The sequence below is a fragment of the Notothenia rossii genome (genome assembly GCF_949606895.1).
Source record: "Notothenia rossii genome assembly, chromosome: 1".
Classification (NCBI taxonomy): Eukaryota; Metazoa; Chordata; class Actinopteri; order Perciformes; family Nototheniidae; genus Notothenia; species Notothenia rossii.
This window is the reverse complement of record NC_136912.1, coordinates 56,077,570-56,095,939: the sequence shown is the minus strand read 5'-3', so window position 1 is coordinate 56,095,939 and position 18,370 is coordinate 56,077,570. Positions and strand designations below refer to the sequence as shown.

General features: G+C 43.7%; 1 protein-coding gene across 4 annotated transcripts in view; it reads left to right on the top strand.

Annotated features, from left to right (window-relative positions):
* Positions 1-18,370, top strand: part of ryk (receptor like tyrosine kinase) — a 72,942-nt gene that overhangs the window by 20,098 nt on the left and 34,474 nt on the right. For 3 of the 4 annotated variants that reach the window (XM_079677102.1, XM_079677101.1, XM_079677100.1), the window contains exons 2-4: positions 15,596-15,717; positions 16,487-16,586; positions 17,071-17,202. In XM_079677102.1, the coding sequence (XP_079533228.1) occupies positions 15,596-15,717; positions 16,487-16,586; positions 17,071-17,202 (354 nt within the window). Of the gene's footprint in view, positions 1-11,214; positions 11,356-15,595; positions 15,718-16,486; positions 16,587-17,070; positions 17,203-18,370 lie in introns of those variants that run through there. The other variant, XM_079677103.1, reaches the window with a different exon arrangement.

Below are 18,370 nucleotides of genomic sequence, written 5' to 3'. Positions count from 1 at the left end.
ACAAACGGATAAGGAGAATAAAAAAAATACACAGGCCTACTAATAAATCAACACAGCATTTGGGAAGTCCTCTGCACATTTGAAGAAAGTGAATAATTAAAATGGGCCCACTTTGAAATAAATAAAACATATAGCTGCACCCTAAAAAGAGTTAACTGATTGAATTAGGACTGAAGATCGTCACCTGTCTTCCTCTTCCGTGTTTTTCCTCCAATACGTAAAGGCTGCAGCACCGTTGACAACTTCTCTCCACATATCAAACATACCGGTAAACCAGCATCGTTTGCTGTGAAAGCATATAACTCTGTCCTCGCAGAATCAAACCCTGTGTTCCTCCTGTACTTTTCTTTTCTTTGATATATCCATAGTTCGCTCATCGAGCCGGGGGTCAGGTTATTCGCCTGCAAGAAAAGGCGCTGGCGCGGGACCGTAGCAGGATGTGACGCATATTTTAGTTTACCTAATTAAAACAGTTTTTTTTTGTATGTATCACAGTATCACCTCAAAATACAAGATACAAAACATTTTCAATTTTTAATACAAAAATAATAATAATAATTTAAATTTTTTTCAACTTTAATTTTGGTGGTCTAACGCAGTGTTTCTCAAACATTTTCATACCAAGGACCACCTAACTCCACAAATATCCCAAAACACATCCTTTTTCTAGAACAGATTACAATTCACCTGAAAAAAATTCTCTCTGCAGACCCATTCTCACAGCGTTTATCAACCTTTTTCTTACTCAATATCAAGCCACAGTTATTGTTTTTTTCTTCGGCTGTAACTTTGTGTGTGCTCAGGATGCGTTTGGCTGTGTTTCGCTGTGTATCGCTAAACAAGGAAACAACACCTCAATGGAGATCAGCGTGATTCACAACGTGAACCAACCAATCAGAGCAGACTGTGCTCACAGGGAGGGTGGGGGCTGGAGCTACTGGAGCTACAACGAGCCGTTAAAGGCAGAGAGTGAAATTCAGTGAATACACATAGTTTACAGAGATGCTGTATGAGATACCAATGTGAATTTGGAAAATTGTACATTATAAATCTATTCTAGTAGACCTCGACAATGGAATTATGATCAGTGGAAATGTCCATGACATGGGACCTTTAAGCTCGCTTTATTGCGGAGATATTCCCGCGAGAGTGCGGAAAACTTAAATGTATTTATTTATTTATTTAAAATGTGAAATTTTACCAATATACTCACGGACCACTAGGGGGCGCTCACGGACCACCAGTGGTCCGCGGACCACACTTTGAGAAGCACTGGTCTAATGGATAGTGAGGTGGGCTGATGATCGGAAGGTTGCGAGTTCAAATCCCGCCCGGAACACCACTACTAGTGTGTCCTTAAGTAAGGCACTTAGCCTTCAGTTACTCCAGGGAGAATGTCCCTGTAATTGGTCATTGTAAGTCGCTTTGGAATAAGGCGTCTAAATGCCTAAATTGTAAATTATATTTTTGGGAGAATAAACTCCACAGATCCTCAACACCGGTGTGTCTCACTCATTAACAACGCAACACAGGACAAGAACGTTGTCTAGAGCAGGGGTTCCCAAACTTTTCAGCCCGCGACCCCCAAAATAACTGTGCCGGAGACTGTAGACCCCCCGCCACGTGAATTGTCAATGGGGGGGGTTGTTAGTGAATTGTCAACGGGGGGAGACATGCTACAGATGGCCAGCCCGCCCTTGAAAAATGTCTATGCACACGTTGTTATTAATAATAGTAATACAAATAATAACATTGTTTCCCATACATCGACATAAAAACCCCACAGATCCTCAACTCCGGTGTGTCTCACTCATTAAGGCGAGATGCGGCAGGTGGCAAAAACATCGTTTTTCATGCATAGGTCAATTTTGATATTTTGTGCTATTTTGATTCCATAAGATGTTTTTTTTCAGGCTTTTGGAAGAAGTACAAAATACACATTTAGGTGTTTATTTTACTATAGTTTGTTGATTTGCGTCTGTAAGTTAGCATTCTAACGTAACATAAAGTACCGCGACCGCTGTTTGCACCATGTCATCAAAGATATCGTTGGAAAGCTCCGTCTCTCCTGCACAATCTCATCCGATCCAAATATGGTCATTTCCTTTGTGTCAGCAACCAATCGTGAAAGTACAAAGGGGTCTTAAACCAAGAAACGAAATTTCATTGGCTGGTGTCAATTTCTGACAACGTGATTCGTTCAGATGCCTCACGTGGTGTGCTAAAACACTTTAGCTGGAAATTTAAATCTCAAAATGGCAAAAGAACAGCGGAAAAAACTTTCACAGAGAAGACGACAACAATTGTCACTTGCACGAAGCAAGTTTATACAAAAAACAAATGATCCCCAACACGAAATACCTTCACGGAGTGCGTCGATGCGCAAGCTGTCTTCCAAAGAACAGGAGAGTTTAGCTAGCGCCTCACTGCAATTTTTAAAGATCGTTTTCTCCAAATAATTTTTTTCTCATATTCTGAGTGACAAATGTCCACTTCAGTAGCACTTACATACACCAAACCTTCCAGTTATATTCCTATCAATATTCTGAAGGTTTTCCTGAAGGGTTTGTTTATATATCATTCATAGCCTGAATTATATAACATTTTATTCCTAAAAACATGGCGAAAATTGATATTTTAGAGCTGTTGACAGTATTTTCTGATTTATGGACTTTAGATTCAGTGTTTCCCCTATATACAAATAGTGGCGGTGAAGCACCAGCCAGGTACCCAAAAAAAAAAAAGTGTTTTACCTTTTATTTTTTTAATTAAAATAATAATAAGTGGCGACCCTTTTTCATTTTTGATTGTTATGTGGATTTGTAGTATTTGTGTTACTGTATGTTCAATAAAGATGTGTTTTTGCTAAATCTTGAGACATTACCACTGTATGTACTGGCAGGGCCGATTTTTGGCATAGGCGGTCGCCTAGGGCGCCAGATCTGGGGGCTGCTGCACTGGCAATTCTGGGAGGAGAAAAAACATTTTTGACCGTTGGCACTCATTTTCGGCCTTGATGTAACAACATTCTTAATTAAGTAAATGTAACACCCTTTTCACCCCGGTTACATTTTTCATTTGCCTTGTACGCTGGGCGCTGTAAGTGACGAAAGTGGGGGATGTTGGCTTATCAGGCATCCGCAGCTCACAGCCAAAGTGCGAGCGTGGGAGCGAGAGAGAGAGAGAGAAAGAGAGAGAGAGAGAAAGAGAGAGCACACCGGTACCGGCGCAGTTGTTATTAGAATCTGTTGCTAGCTGTGCTAACGGATATAAGAAGTAGATGTTTCTACAACCAGGGTGGAGGAGAGCTCTCCTGTCAGACTGAGAGGCTCAGTGAGGTCAAGGACTCTTTGAGTGTTTAGATAGTTGATTTTAGTCTAAGTCATCTCACCTATACCCTAACCCTAACATGTCACCCATTGAGCATGTTTGGGATGCTCTGGATCGGCGTATACGACAGCGTGTTCCAGTTCCTGCCAATATACAGCAACTTCGCACAGCCATTGAAGAGGAGAGGACCAACATTCCACAGGCCACAATCAACAACCTGATCAACTCTATGCGAAGGAGATGGGTGACATGTTAGGGTTAGGGTTTAACCCTAGGGTTTTCGGACCCCCCCAGACCCCCCAATAAAGCAAAACTGCACGTTTCAGAGTGGCCTTTTATTGTGGCCAGCCTAAGGCACACCTTTGCAATAATCATGCTGTCTAATCAGCATCTTGATATGCCACACCTGTGAGGTGGGATGGATTATCTCAGCAAAGGAGAAGTGCTCACTATAACAGATCTTTTCAGATTTGTGAACAATATTTGAGAGAAATTGTTATTTTGTGTACATAGAAAATGTTTTAGATCTTTGAGTTCATCTCATGAAAAATGGGAGCAAAAACAAAAGTGTTGCATTTATATTTTTGTTCAGTGTATGTAAACACATATTTACAAGGCACTCCTTTATAATTATTAGGATAAACAAAAACAAGTTTGAAATCGTTCCAATGTATACTATAGGACAGTAAACCAAAAATATCGTTTAAAGTTGGAGAGATACAAAATATGCATAAATAAATAAATGTTAAATAAAATAAGAAATGAATGAACAACAAAAATAAAATAATTTACATTCATTTTTTATTGGCTATGGTAGGTTATTGGTTATGTTCACATACTTATTTGATTATTAAAATGTAAACCGATCTTTTTCATATGTGTGTTTTAGAGTTGTAACCCCTAGATCCGGTCTCTAGTAATTCTGCTCAAAGTGCACCAGATTGAAGCATTTTACTTTAAAATGTTCAACAAATCTTCCCGGGTGGGCATACCCCCGGAGCCCCCTAGAGGAGGTTATGTCCACCCCCAATTCAAAAATGTTCATACAATACTGAATACATTTGAAGCCATTTTGACGTATATTACCTGTCAATACGTTTCTGTTTTTGTAGTGTATTTGTCTTTTGTAGAGATTTTTCATTTATTCTTTATATATACAATCTCGCCTAGGGAAGCAAATTGGCTAGAACCGGCCCTGGTACTAGGCCTCAAGAGCCTTTCTTGTGCTGGCAGACACATAGAAACAAATTGGCGGAGCGCACTTCGCACGTGCAAACACAAAAAAAAATCCATGCGCTCCGCACTCACATTATGCTGGGCCCACGTGCCTTAGCACCGCTGCTATGACTCCATCCTAGGGGAAACACTGAGATTCTAATATGACAACAAAATGAAACAAGTTTCGAACCTGACTTTATCTAATGTTCAGAATTGTGTTCCTGAAATGTATTAAAATGTGCGCATATTTAATGAGATTATGGCTCATTTGCATGGGGGGGGGGGTGCTGTGCCCCTACAAATAGAATCAAATGATGTGGGAAACACTGGATAATAATAATAATAAAAAAAAATTCTATCGGGTGGATGCATGGGCGACCCGAATAGGTTAAGGAGCCTTTGGCTTTTCTTGCCGGGGGGGTGCTGTGCGGTGCCCCCACAAATAGAATCAAATTCTGTGGGAAACATGATCTGTTATATCTTTGTGTCTTTGCGAGCTGGTTAAGTAGGCCGTTGCTCTGTAAAGCGTGTCTTTAATTGATGTGGTGGATGAATTCGAAGGGGCACGCTCGTGAACTGGGGCGGGGGCAGCAGCCTCCACCTCTGTCGCCTGGCAGTGCAACTGAAATGATGAAGTATAAAAAAAGCGGGCCGAGCCGGCGGTCTGTGATTCTCCAGAACACACAGATGGCCAGTCCGCCCCTGCTGCATGGTACTTTCTTTTGTTCCACGTCGGACTCCTTAAACCCAAAGTATTTACAAACAGCATAATTAGTTTTGCCTTTCTTGTTCACGCGTTGCTCTTGTTCTGCCATCTTCGCTCGTGCTGAATGTTACAGAATGGTTTAGGCTAGGTTGCAGCTCCACCCTGTGGACGTATTGTGCCTGTGTTATATATATATCTGCCTCAAGTGACTCTACCCCAGTTGTATGATTACCTGCTTAATGTGAATACACGGCGTTGAGACACAGCCTGATTTGCCTTGTTTATTAATGCACCTACATCTACAAACATGGTGTCAGAAGCTCAAATAGGACCCAGCTGTGGACTGCATGCTACTGTCCGTCGCTGAGACGGCGTGCATTTATTTGTTTTGGTGAGGTTTAGCAGTTTCAGTTAGCCTGTTAGCATTAGCGTCACGTTGGAACAATGGCATCCAGCATCCCACCTCCGGAGTCTATGAAGATGGCAGGGGACATCCACGGCAACTGGGTGAGCTTTCGAGCAGAATTTGAGGACTATCTGCTTGCGACCGGGCTCAGCGAGAAAGAAAAGCCGGTACAAGCAGCTGCGCTAAGGAGGCTAATGGGGAACGACTGCCGCCATGTTTACAAACACAACCTGGGACTCACCGCAGACCAACAAAAGGATGCGGGTGATATACTGGTGGTACTGGAGCAATACTTCACGCCCGCAAAGAACGTAATCTTTGAGAGGTACGTTTTTGGCAAACTTAAACAAGAGGATGGAGAGCTCTTGGATGCGTTTGCTACCAGGCTGAGGGAAAAGGCTGCCTCTTGTGAATATGGAGCTATAAAAGATGAACTCATAAGGGACAGGCTTGTTCTCGGGATAACTGACGAGGGTGCTAGACGTCGTTTACTAAGGGAAAAGGACCTTAAATTGGACGAGGCCATTAAAATTTGCCGTGCAGCCGAGGTCATGGACAGCAGGTTAAAAACCATGTCACTGGGCAGCTCTGGACCTGGGGACAGCATTAATGCCACACAAGGACAGCGATATGGACGGAGGTCTGCCAGCAGGCCATCCGAGTCCACCAACACATCTGCACAACCACAGAGCATGAGAGACGCTGGCGAATGCAAGTACTGTGGCACACGGCACAAGCGTGGGCGGGACCTGTGCCCTGCTTTTGGTAAATCGTGCCGCTCGTGTGGCGCTGCTAACCATTTTGCAAAAGTATGCATGAAAAGAGGCCAGCAGGCACGCCAGTTGAATGCTGTGGATGACCCGTTGCCAGGGGAACTGGAGGACAGCGATGAGAGAGAAGTGTACACAGCGGAGAGCGTGGGGGCTGTGAACACTCAAGGTAAAAAGTGGTTTGTCAACCTACCACTGCAAAGTGGGGTTCAGAGGTGCCAGCTCGACTCTGGAGCCACTTACAATGTGATGAGCATCAAGGACAAGACGAGACTGGCGTCTAGAACGCCTCTTCTGAAGAGTCTCACCAGATTAAAACTATACAACAGTGAGTGGATGAGCTCATTAGGTGTGTACAGCACACAATGCGTCATTAGGGGTAAGACGCACAGACTGGACTTTGAGATCGTGCATACTGGCCAGAGGCCCTTGCTTTCGGGTGAGACATGTGAGAGACTTGGTCTGATATGCTTCACCATTCCTGAGGAGCTGAATAAGGTGGAGCACTATAGGAAGGGAGACCTGACCAAGGAGTGTCTTGTCAGCACCTACCACGACGTGTTCACCAGCCCTGTTGAGTCTCTGCCCGGTGATATTCACTTTGAGCTGGACAGCACTGTGACACCGGTGCAGTGTACTCCCAGGAACGTTCCAGTGGCCCTCAAGGCAGCTGTTAAGGCTCAGCTTGATCGATATGAAGAGGAAGGACACTTGACCACAGTCACTCAACCCACGGACTGGATTAGCAATCTAGTCATAGTAATTAAGCCAGACAAATTGAGACTATGCATTGACCCGAAGCATCTCAACCGTGCTCTAAAACGGTCCCACTACCTTATGCCCACTTTAGATGACGTGTTGTATAAGCTGCCAAAGGCACGTATATTCACCCTGGTGGATGCACGTGATGCATTCCTGCAGTGCCGCTTGGATGAAGAAAGCAGCCTGATGACAACATTCTGGACACCGTGGGGTAGGAAACACTGGCTGAAACTTCCTTTCGGTGTGTCAGTTGCCCCGGAGCTGTATCAAAGGAAGCAGCATGAGCTGCTGGCTGGCTTGACAGGGATTGAGCCCATAGCTGATGACATCCTTGTAGTCGGCTGTGGGGACACAGAGGATGAGGCCAATTGCGACCATGACACAAACCTCATCGCTCTGATGGACAGATGCAGGGAAGTAAAGCTGAGACTGGGCCTGAAAAAGCTGCAGTTCCGAGTGAAGGAGGTCCGCTTCCACGGCCACATACTGTCCGCGGAGGGCCTCAAGGCTGACCCTGACAAAGTCAGGACGGTGCTGGACATGCCAAACCCCACAGACGCAAAAGGGGTCCAGCGGTGTGTCGGATTTGTGAACTATCTGTCCAGATTCATGCCACGCTTGTCAGCGGTATGTGAGCCGCTGAGGAGACTGCTGGACAAGGATGTGATGTGGCACTGGCTGCCCAAACATGATGCCGCCATGAAGGAAATCAAGGCACTGGTCACGGCTGTGCCAGTCCTAAGGTACTATGACGTCCGCAAGCCAGTCACCGTACAGAGCGACTCCAGTCAGGCGGGTCTGGGCTGCTGCTTGCTTCAAGGGGGACAGCCTGTCGCATTCGCCTCCCGGGCATTGACCCAAACAGAGCAAAATTATGCACAGATTGAAAAGGAGTGCCTGAGCATCGTATTCGCCTGCCAACGCTTCCACTACTATCTATATGGGAGGGGTGATGTGACTGCAGAGACCGACCACCGCCCGCTGGTGTCCATCTTCACCAAGCCCCTCCTCAGTGCGCCAAAGCGCCTTCAGAGCATGCTCCTCACACTTCAGAATGACTGCCTTGCGGTGGTATACAAGCCAGGCCCTGAGATGTACATAAGTGACACGCTCAGCAGAGCCACCACCCCGCCACAGAGAACAGACACACTGTACCAACGTGAAATGGTCTGCAGCATGCAGCAGGAGCAGTGTGACACGGCGGCCATTCAGCAGGCAGACTATTTAAATGTCAGCAGCCAACGCCTGGCACAGATTCGGACACACACTGAGGAGGATGTGTGTCTTCAAACACTTAAGTCTGTCGTGCTGGAGGGATGGCCAGGACACAAAGAGGAGACCCCTGTAGCCGTCAGGGACTACTGGGCCGTCAGAGATGAGATAAGTGCACATGATGGCGTGCTCTCCAGGAGTCAGCGCGTCATCATTCCAAAAGCTATGCGCCCGGAAATGCTGAGACGGATCCACTACAACCACGTGGGGGGCGAGGCGTGCTACAGGCAGGCCCGTGATACACTTTACTGGCCCAGTATGCAAGGGGAAGTCAAGGATTATGTGCAAAAGTGCTCTGTGTGCAATGAGTATGCACACGAACAACAGAAAGAGACTATGATGTCACACCCGCTCCCCACACTTCCCTGGCAGATAGTAAGCATGGATCTGTACAGCTACGCAGCACAGAACTTCTTGCTCGTGGTGGACCATTATTCTGACTTTTGGGAGATCGACCTGCTCCCTGACCTATCAGCGGACACCACGATCCGTAGATGCAAGGCACAGTTTGCACGCTACGGTGTCCCAGACAGGGCCATTTCTGATGGTGGAGGCCAGTTTGCCGGTGGAGAGTTCTGGGCGTTTGCGAGAGAGTGGGGTTTTGAGCATGTCATGTCCTCACCGAGGCACCCAAAGGCTAATGGCAAAGCGGAGTCAGCAGTGAAAATTGTGAAGAGCCTGTGCAGAAGGGCAGGCCGTGCCAAAGAGGACCCCTGGAGGGCCATATTGCATTGGAGAAATACGCCCACTGAGGGTATGCATTGCAGCCCAGCACAGCGGCTTATGTCGCGGAGACTGAGAACCTTTCTCCCTGTGGCCGACCAGCTACTGGTGCCTCAGGTCGTCACGGGTGTTCCTGACAAGCTGAAAGTGAAACATCAAGCAGCAAAGCTGACATATGACAGATCTGCCAAGGATCTGCCGGAGCTGAACGTCGGCCAGCCCATACGGATGAAGCCGCTCCCAGGAGACAGGATGGGCCGATGGAGGAGAGGTGTGTGCCTTCAGCAGTTGGGACTCCGGTCCTATCTGGTCGGTGTGGAGGGGACCACGTATCGGCGCAACAGGGTTGATCTTCGACCAGCAGAGGCGGCCCTTCTCCAGCCGTCAGTTCTCCCAGAATCGGCCCCGGAGCAGCCTGCGAGTGGGGGGAGCGCCAGAGAGGTCGTCTGCGTCCCCGAGGAGTCTCCAAGGCCATCACCCCCGAGGTCGTCGCGGTCTTCCCCGCAGACTGGGGGTACACCATGCCGTGAGTTACAGGGCCGGACCTTCTCCCGGAGCGGACGGCTGATTAGACCTCCTGACAGACTTGACCTCTAGGACACACACACGCACTCACACACACACACTTGGACTGTGCGCACTCAAACACACATGGACGATAAAGTTTTTTTTTTTTAAAAAGAAAAAAAAAAAGGAAGTGGAGAGATTGTAAAACAAATGTGATTGATTGTTCTGAGTTTATTGCTGATGTGTTCTGATCCGGCTATTATTGAAGTGTCTTTGCTAGGTGCACTATTTGTTGTTGAAATCATTTGATTAATGTTCTGTTTAAAGGTCAACAGTTTAATGGCAGTATTGATCCTGTGTTGTTACTTAACAAAAGGAAGGGAGATGTTACAGAATGGTTTAGGCTAGGTTGCAGCTCGACCCTGTGGACGTATTGTGCCTGTGTTATATATATATCTGCCTCACGTGACTCTACCCCAGTTGTATGATTACCTGCTTAATGTGAATACACGGCGTTGAGACACAGCCTGATTTGCCTTGTTTATTAATGCACCTACATCTACAAACACTGAACTCACACAACTCTGGTCACTCACAACCTGGACGAGAGGGCTTTTAGGGAGGGGCGAAAGCGCACGCAGCAAAATAATCGTTTTATTTCGATTACGTTGTTTTCGTAATCGTTGCAAGCCAAAATTGTTATTGAGATTAAAATATGATACACAGCCCTAGTTTCCAGTTGATAGAGTTTCACGCGGGCCCTCAGTTTCTTCTTCCTTGGTTCATGCCGCCAGTATCACAGTGAGAGGCTGGAGGGAGTGTTTATCTCCTGAGTGCTCAGGGATGAAGACTTTGGAAGGTATAGTGTCGACTGTGCGCACAACAGGGTCTTTGTTGTATCTGTCCTGGACCCTAGCACCTGGCCACTGCCACCTTTTGTTCTCCTCCTTCAAAGTCTGCAACGTGATCCACAGCTTGCAGAGAAATCTGCACCGCGATTTAAAATTTAATACAGCACATCTAAGATGCTGCTGTAAGTGTTCTGTTGACCTCTGTATAAGAAAGGAACAGCATTTTCAGATTGCTGATTTTAAGTGATGTTATGTGAAAGCTTTAGAGCAGTGGTCGCCAACCAGGTCGATCGCGAGTGTGGTGCGGGTAGATCGCGGACCGTTAAAAAAAAAAGTAACAAAAGAAAGAAAAATTAAATTAAAATGTTTGAAAAATACGTTTTTAGATGTAAACCTATCATCCACCACCCCATTAGCAGGTGCCACTTGATTGACGTATATTTGAGACACTTCATATAATACATTAACCGTGCTTTACGTGAACCTCATCATGACACAAGAGACAACGGCAGGACTGTAATTTCCCGTCTTCACTGAACGCAACAGAGGCAAGACACAACACCAATCAGAGAGTTGCATGGAAATACACGTGTGCTTGTGTCATTCAAGCTCGGCTGTGTGTGTGTGGCAATAGCGCATTTAGTGTGATAGAGGGAGGGAGAGAGGGAGAGAGAGGGACCGGTGCTAGCGGGGACCGTGATGTTAGCATCTGGTTAGCTAGCTGCACTAACTAACTAACTAACGGACATAAGGAGCTGTTTCCACAACAAGCTGGATGAGAGTCCTCTCCTGTCAGACTGAGGGGCTCAGGTGAGCTAAAGGACTCTCTGAGTGTTTAGAACGGTTTTGTCACAAATTATTCAAAAGATTATTTCCGCGGCACACCTTCATATGATCATTATAGTTATACAAACAATAAGAGAATAAATGAAAAACAGGTATGAAATAGCCTACTATACAGTATGTCAGTAAAACAAGAATACAGTTTAAAATGGGAGTGATTTGTAAAATATCCATAAAGAAAAAGAAAATCTGTTTACAGTTGGGTGCTGAGAGGTATCCATAGATCTCTTCATGTTGCTCTCAAAGTGCACCAGATTGATGCTTTCAACTTCAATATTTAAAAAAATATTTTCCCGGGGTAGCATCCCCCCGGACCCCCCTAGAGGAGGTGAGGACCCCCCTAGATGAAGTGAGGTCCGCCCCCCAATAGCACTTTACCCATGCCGTGAGCTGATTATGGAGCCTTCATTGTAACAGTAATTCAGATGCAATTAGCCTATATAAAAGGCCTCAAATTGGAAGCATTGTCTGGGCCGTCTTTTTCACTCGATTCTGCAATAGGTAGATCTCGCCTTTCACCTAGGCCAAGGTCGGTGATCTTGGGCTTAAAAAGGTTGGTGACCACTGCTTTGGAGCAACAACGTCTTTGCCAATTTCAAAGACTGAACCAGTAAGAAAAACAAAGAAGGAGAGATTGAGTGAGTAACTCTGTCTCTCCAGCTGAAGGAAGTGTCTGTGTGCACTTGAGGTTACTTCAGTGAGGATGTTGAGTGGCCTGTCGCTGGTACTCAAGGAATGTCTGCAGGCTGTGCAGGGTTCCAAACAAACCAATGACTTTGTCCATCTGGGAATCCAAAATGATTTCCCGAATAGTTTTTAAGAATTTACATTTTGCATATTCCCACAAATGGTATACATAGACTAAATTGTTCATTATATTCATTGTGTGTGTTGTGTAGCTGTTCAGATGCTGGAGTAGGGGGAACATTTAACAGTTGCAACGAGAATCAGAGTCAGCAATAGGGTGTCGCCAATTTCCTGCTATAAGGTGTTGAATTAAAGGTATGCTGAATTGGGAACTATATAGTGCTCGATCTAAGAAATCAAAAAATAAGTATACCCAAATTGATGTTCCTCCTATATAAAATCTTCAGCACATCATAAGAGTTATAGGGTATACAAATAACTCAATACTCTAACACTACTAAACTGAACTCAAGGTGCTGACCTGCATAGTAAATTTGACTTTAAATTAAAAATATCTTGGAGCTAAACAGATTTCTATAGATTAATGTGAATCCACTGGGCTGTTTCCAGATGTGACATTAAACAATGTCACATCATGTAATTGTGCATGACGAGCTTAAACAGTAAAAGTAGCATTGTAGCACGGATTTTAAAAGTTGTTTGTTATGGCGGCAAGTCACTGTGTGGGAAAATCTATGCAGCTTCGTATACAAGCACTGCTGTACATGTTAGTACGGTATGTGTTTTTGATTGATATGATCCTGCTGACCTCTTATTTAGGATCATTCATGAGAAATGGTTGCCATTGAGGCAGAACAGATTGGATTCTGTAATATGTGCACGACACGTATGGATGAATGAAAACTGAAATCATTAATTAGAAAATCTTTCATAACAGATTTATTTTAAGGTGTATTTCCCGTACGAATGTGGGGTTATTTATTTCATGCAGTATAAAACGTGATTTATTACTGTAAACATTTCAATTTTGTCTGTCGTTGTTATTTTTATATTGTGTCATGTGTTCTGAAGTTGAGTGTTTTCCCAGGTGATACAGTGTGTTCTGCCCTGGCTATTGTTAATCACTTGACACCAGCAGAGAAAATGAAAATGTCCTGCAGGAAATCATCTCTGAAACATAACACACTGCCAAGTTATCATGCTGGACTTTAAAATTATGTTGTTATTTTCCGTTAGCATTTACGAAGACTGTTAGCATTGGAGCGTTTGTATCTGCAGTAGCAAACAACATGATGATGAAGTGAGGCACCGGCACTGACCCAACACATTTTCACAAGAGTCCCGTTTAAAGGCACGCTACTTACTCTGTTTTCCAGTCCAAAGCTGAGTGTGAGTCGCTGCTGAAGCTGCATGCTTTGGCCTCCCTGGCCTCAGGAACACTTGTTCCCTGTCTGCTCTGTGTACTCTGACAGGCTGCTGCTCCTGCTATGAACTTGTTGCAGTTAGGTAAGATGACTATGGTACTGTGGGGGGGACAGACTTGAGCAAGACTCACACTGGTTCTTCTCCTTTATGTCTGGGTTCATAGTGAAAAACTGTGCAGCCGCATATTGAGAAAAAGATGATGGGAGAAATTGAGCACAAGAAAATGAATTATTATTTGCTAAAGTGAATGGCTTGGTGTGCCCTCATACACATACACACACACACACACACACACACACACACACACACACACACACACACACACACACACACACACACACACACACACACACACACACACACACACACACACACACACGAGAAACTTTGTTATACGAGTCATATGCATTACAGTATTCTCCAATCCAGTTTTGTGTGCTGAAGTTATAAAGAAATCTCTTTCAGCTCATTTTTGATTATAGCAATAACCTTCTTATATCTATTGCAATAACGATTTACCTGAAGGTCCACTTACTATCTTTTTCTGCTAACATCATTATTATTATGGTAATGAGTTTTATTTCAAGATTGAACATAAATGATCATGTCTTTTATTTAGCTAATCAATTATAATAACACTAGTAAATCTCATATGTTTAAAGGGGACCTATCATGCAAAATGCACTTTGTGATGTCTTTTATACATAAACATGTGTCCCCGGTGTGTCGGGGAACTCACGCAGCGTCAGAAAATAAAACCCTCTCTCTTTTCCTCTGTACCCAAATCTTTAAAAACGGGTGTACAACGAGCGGATACAGATTCCATCCGAACTGACGTCAATTCGTCGGCGGACCCACATAAAGTTGCTATCAGAAACAATGCCTGACGTGTTTTGGACGTCTTTGTTTACATTAGCAAGCCTCGCTAACACTCAGAGCTAACCTGTACTGTGTAGAGCACACAAAAGCAGGAAATAAAAAAAGAACTCACCTTGTGATAAACCTGCAAGAGAAAAAGCATTTGAGCTCCATACTGTTTCAGAAATAATTCTTGACGTGGTTTAAACAGGATGGCGTTTTATCACAACCAAATTTAACTTTATCTCCGGTAGAATTCTGATCAGGCATTAGCTCCGCCTCCCCTTATTTATTTTTTCAAGCTAAGGACCCACAATCTGCGTTTCTCTAACAGGGCTTCAGAAGAGGGGTATGTATGATGGGTTATCTGTTTGGTATTTTGAAGAAAAAGAAGAAAAAAAATCAAACAGATCATATTTTGAAAAAAAACTTCACAGACATGTTTTATATAGGTATGGCCCTACAATATATGTTTCAAATATAGCATGATATGTCCACTTTAAGTAACGGTTTAACTATATTTGTAATTGTACATGTAAGTGTATTCCTCTTAACCCAACCAGAAGCAGTTTTTTAATGAATGTGAGTGGGTAAATGCTAGAGTGTTTTTAATTGAGCTGATGTGTGAGAGGTCCATGAGCCACAGCTCTGAGACGGCCCAGGGGTATTTGGGGAGCCTGGGCACATTCTTCCCCTCTCTTTAAACTAGATACTCTTGGCCTGATAGACAGACCCCGCTCTGCCAGACAGACGCTTCAGAGCACTGATAGCACTGCCCCGGGTCGGGGATTCACCAGCACACATTTTACTTGCATTACTTTTTGTGATGCAGTAGTGAAATAAAAACGTATTGGCTTGACTTTGTTCAAGGGAATGTGAAAGAAACACAACATGCTGTACCTAAGCAAAAATACACAAAATAAAAACTGAATAGTTGAATGTCAGTTTTTATCTAAGGAATTCCAAACCCTTCCTCTTCCCAATTTACTTCCCTGGATAGAAAATTGCACTTGTATTTGGAAGTTGCCTGTCTTGAACTTTTTGAAGTTTCACTTGGGCACCAAGAGGTCTCAAGTACTAACAGATGTGGGCAGTCCAACTCTTTTATTGTGGGGAAATCCCCAAAATCTAGTCATGCAGTCTGAGTGGATATTACCATTATTCCTCAGGCTTGCTCTGTGTCTGAATCTACCTCTAAATTACAAAATGTGTTTTCTCGTAGATTTACAAAATCTCTCAAATATGGTAAAATGTTTGGTCCTCTGTCCTCACACAGGCCTGGATGCAGAGCTGTACTATGTGCGAGATGACGTGGTGAATCATTACGCGCTCTCCTTCACCCTGCCTGTGCCCAGTGAGACCAACAGCCTGCACTTCTCATGGCATTCCAAGACAAAGGTAAGTCTCAGCATCAGGAACTGATGAGGGGAGTGTTGGTGACAAGCATAGGTTTCACTTCACTTTTCTATTTCAGTTCGAACCTAATTAAGAAAATATGTTTCTATGTTGTCCACTTTCATAAAGCCTGCATACAAAAACACCATAAGAGCACAGTGCAAAGTGTCTAGATGCTATACTGTAGTCCGCTGTACAGAAAACTGTACTTTTCCTACAGCAGACGCACATTAATAGCATCCTCTGGTGCATCATTAATATGTCTGATAGTGTAAGTGCAGTGGGATTCTCTTGAATTCTCCTATGCACTATTCCTTAACGCCGTGACATTTCACACAGAGGTCAAGGAATAGTGGCTAGGAAAAGACGATGGGAGCTGATTTTTGGACAATTCGACCGCACCCTTAGACATGCTTACTTGTGCACACTTGCAGGGTAGAGGTGTAATTCAATGACTAACATCGATCGTAATCGTTGAAATGCACCTGACAAATGAAAACATTGAAATTGTCACATCACTCTATCAGTCGACGAGCACCTCTTTCCTAGAGAGCTTTTTTTTTATTGATTAGCGATTGTGTTGAATCGGAATATGATATCAAGTGATATCAATAATGGTAGACTTTATAATATCAGTTAAGATCAGATATTTTATTGTTTTGCAAAGCATTGATTTAATATGGTATGGTGATAAAACTTGGGATTTACACCCCTATTGTAGGTCAACCCATCTGTGTGTTGACAACTGTGGTTCGTCGCTATTTGTTTATAGGTCGACTACCGGCTTGGCTTCCAAATGGACAACGACGTGGCCATGAACGAACCCCGAAGCAACATCTCCATTCAGGGGGAGGTGCCCCGCGTTCCCTCTGGTTCGTCAAATATAATCCTTTCGTTTCATGTATGAAAAATATCAGTGTCAGTTGTGTCAATAGGTCCATGCCCTTACTTGTTTTCTGTCCAACAGATGGGAGTTTTAATTGAAACTCAGATGCTGAAACAGTGTTAAAGGAGAGGCAGACATACACTTATCAGTTACCTGGCTGAGCATTTGACGAGAGGATTGATGCCACTGTCTAGAAAAAGTCAAAAAGTAGTCTGGTATATAAGCTAGGGTGAAACGCTGACAACAAAGTCATTTAGAGCTTGTATTTTTTTATATAAACATATATATATATATACAGTATATATCTCACAAATCTCAGACATTTAATTGCTGTGTGTGTGTGTGTGTGTGTGTGTGTGTGTGTGTGTGTGTGTGTGTGTGTGTGTGTGTGTGTGTGTGTGTGTGTGTGTGTGTGTGTGTGTGTGTGTGTGTGTGTGTGTGTGTGTGTGTGTGTGTGTGTGTGTGTGTAGTCTTCAGAGTGGACCTCTTCTGTTCGGGCAGGGTGGATGGAGAGGCTGTGTTAACAGTGCAGCTCAATCTGACCATACGTGCCAACAACTACACAGTGCTCAACTTCAAGAGGAGGAAAATGTGCTATAAAAGTAAGTATATTAATAACCAGCTAATAATCTCACCAATGTATGGTTATAGGTAGCACCCAAGAGTGGTTGAGTGTTAATATGGCTGCATTTCAGATCGCATACTTTTACTTTTTTTCTTAGCGTTAGCATTTTAACACTTCCAGGTTCCCTAGTCTCATATTCAATGTATTTTTTATTTGTTTTTGGTTCAGTGGCTGAAATAGGGTCTGTGGTTAACACCACAAGGCATTTTTATTTATTGTTCTGACATAAACCACGTCACACTGTCTGAAGCTTTTACGTATTTTAAAAACTAAATGAGATGACTAAACAACATCACACTGAACATTGGCCGCCTTAAGCTTAGCGATGGTGACGCGAATACAGGTGAGTGGCGTGTAGTTAGCTTTTTAGCATTACATCAGCTATTTACTCCCTATTCCATTTAAGCTCCAACTATTATAAAAGTGGTGTTAATATGTGGAGATATACCCTGTTGAAATTAAATGTGTAAGTACCATAAGTGCGCGTTTGCCACATACAGTATCTTACTTCCTGCAATATTCCAGAATCCAATAGAAAAATCTGCAAAATCCTACTGCAAAATGCGACCAAATGCAGTTTGACACCCTGGTAGATTTGGCTATCTGCATTTAACAAACTAAATGTTCACGGCATACAAAACATGGTGGTATGGGTATTGTAACCCGTTTTCTTTCTTTTCAATCAGTAGCAATGTTATTCACCTGTAGACTTTGATATAGCAGAGATCATGAGCAGCAGGGAGAGCACAGCACTGAGCCCTCTCTTCTGTGCTTATCCTGCCATGAATATTTCAAAAGGTGTGCTGTGAAAAGAGCCTATTGTGTTGACTTGTAACTAGGGCTGTCAAACGATTTAAAATTTTAATCACAGCTTAAAAAATAATTAATCATGATTAATCACCATTCGAACTATGTCCAAAATATGCCATTTCTTTATGTATATTGTTGTGGGAATGGAAAGATAAATGAAAGAAGGCGGATATATCCATTTAACATACAGTGTGTATGTATGTTTATTATAACATTGTTCTGTGTGTCAAAATGAAAGACAGCCCACACACCTATCAATCATCAAACCGTGGGGTCTTATTTCATTACGTGTTGATTTCTATCAACACGTAAGGTTGCATGTACTACAGCAAAAG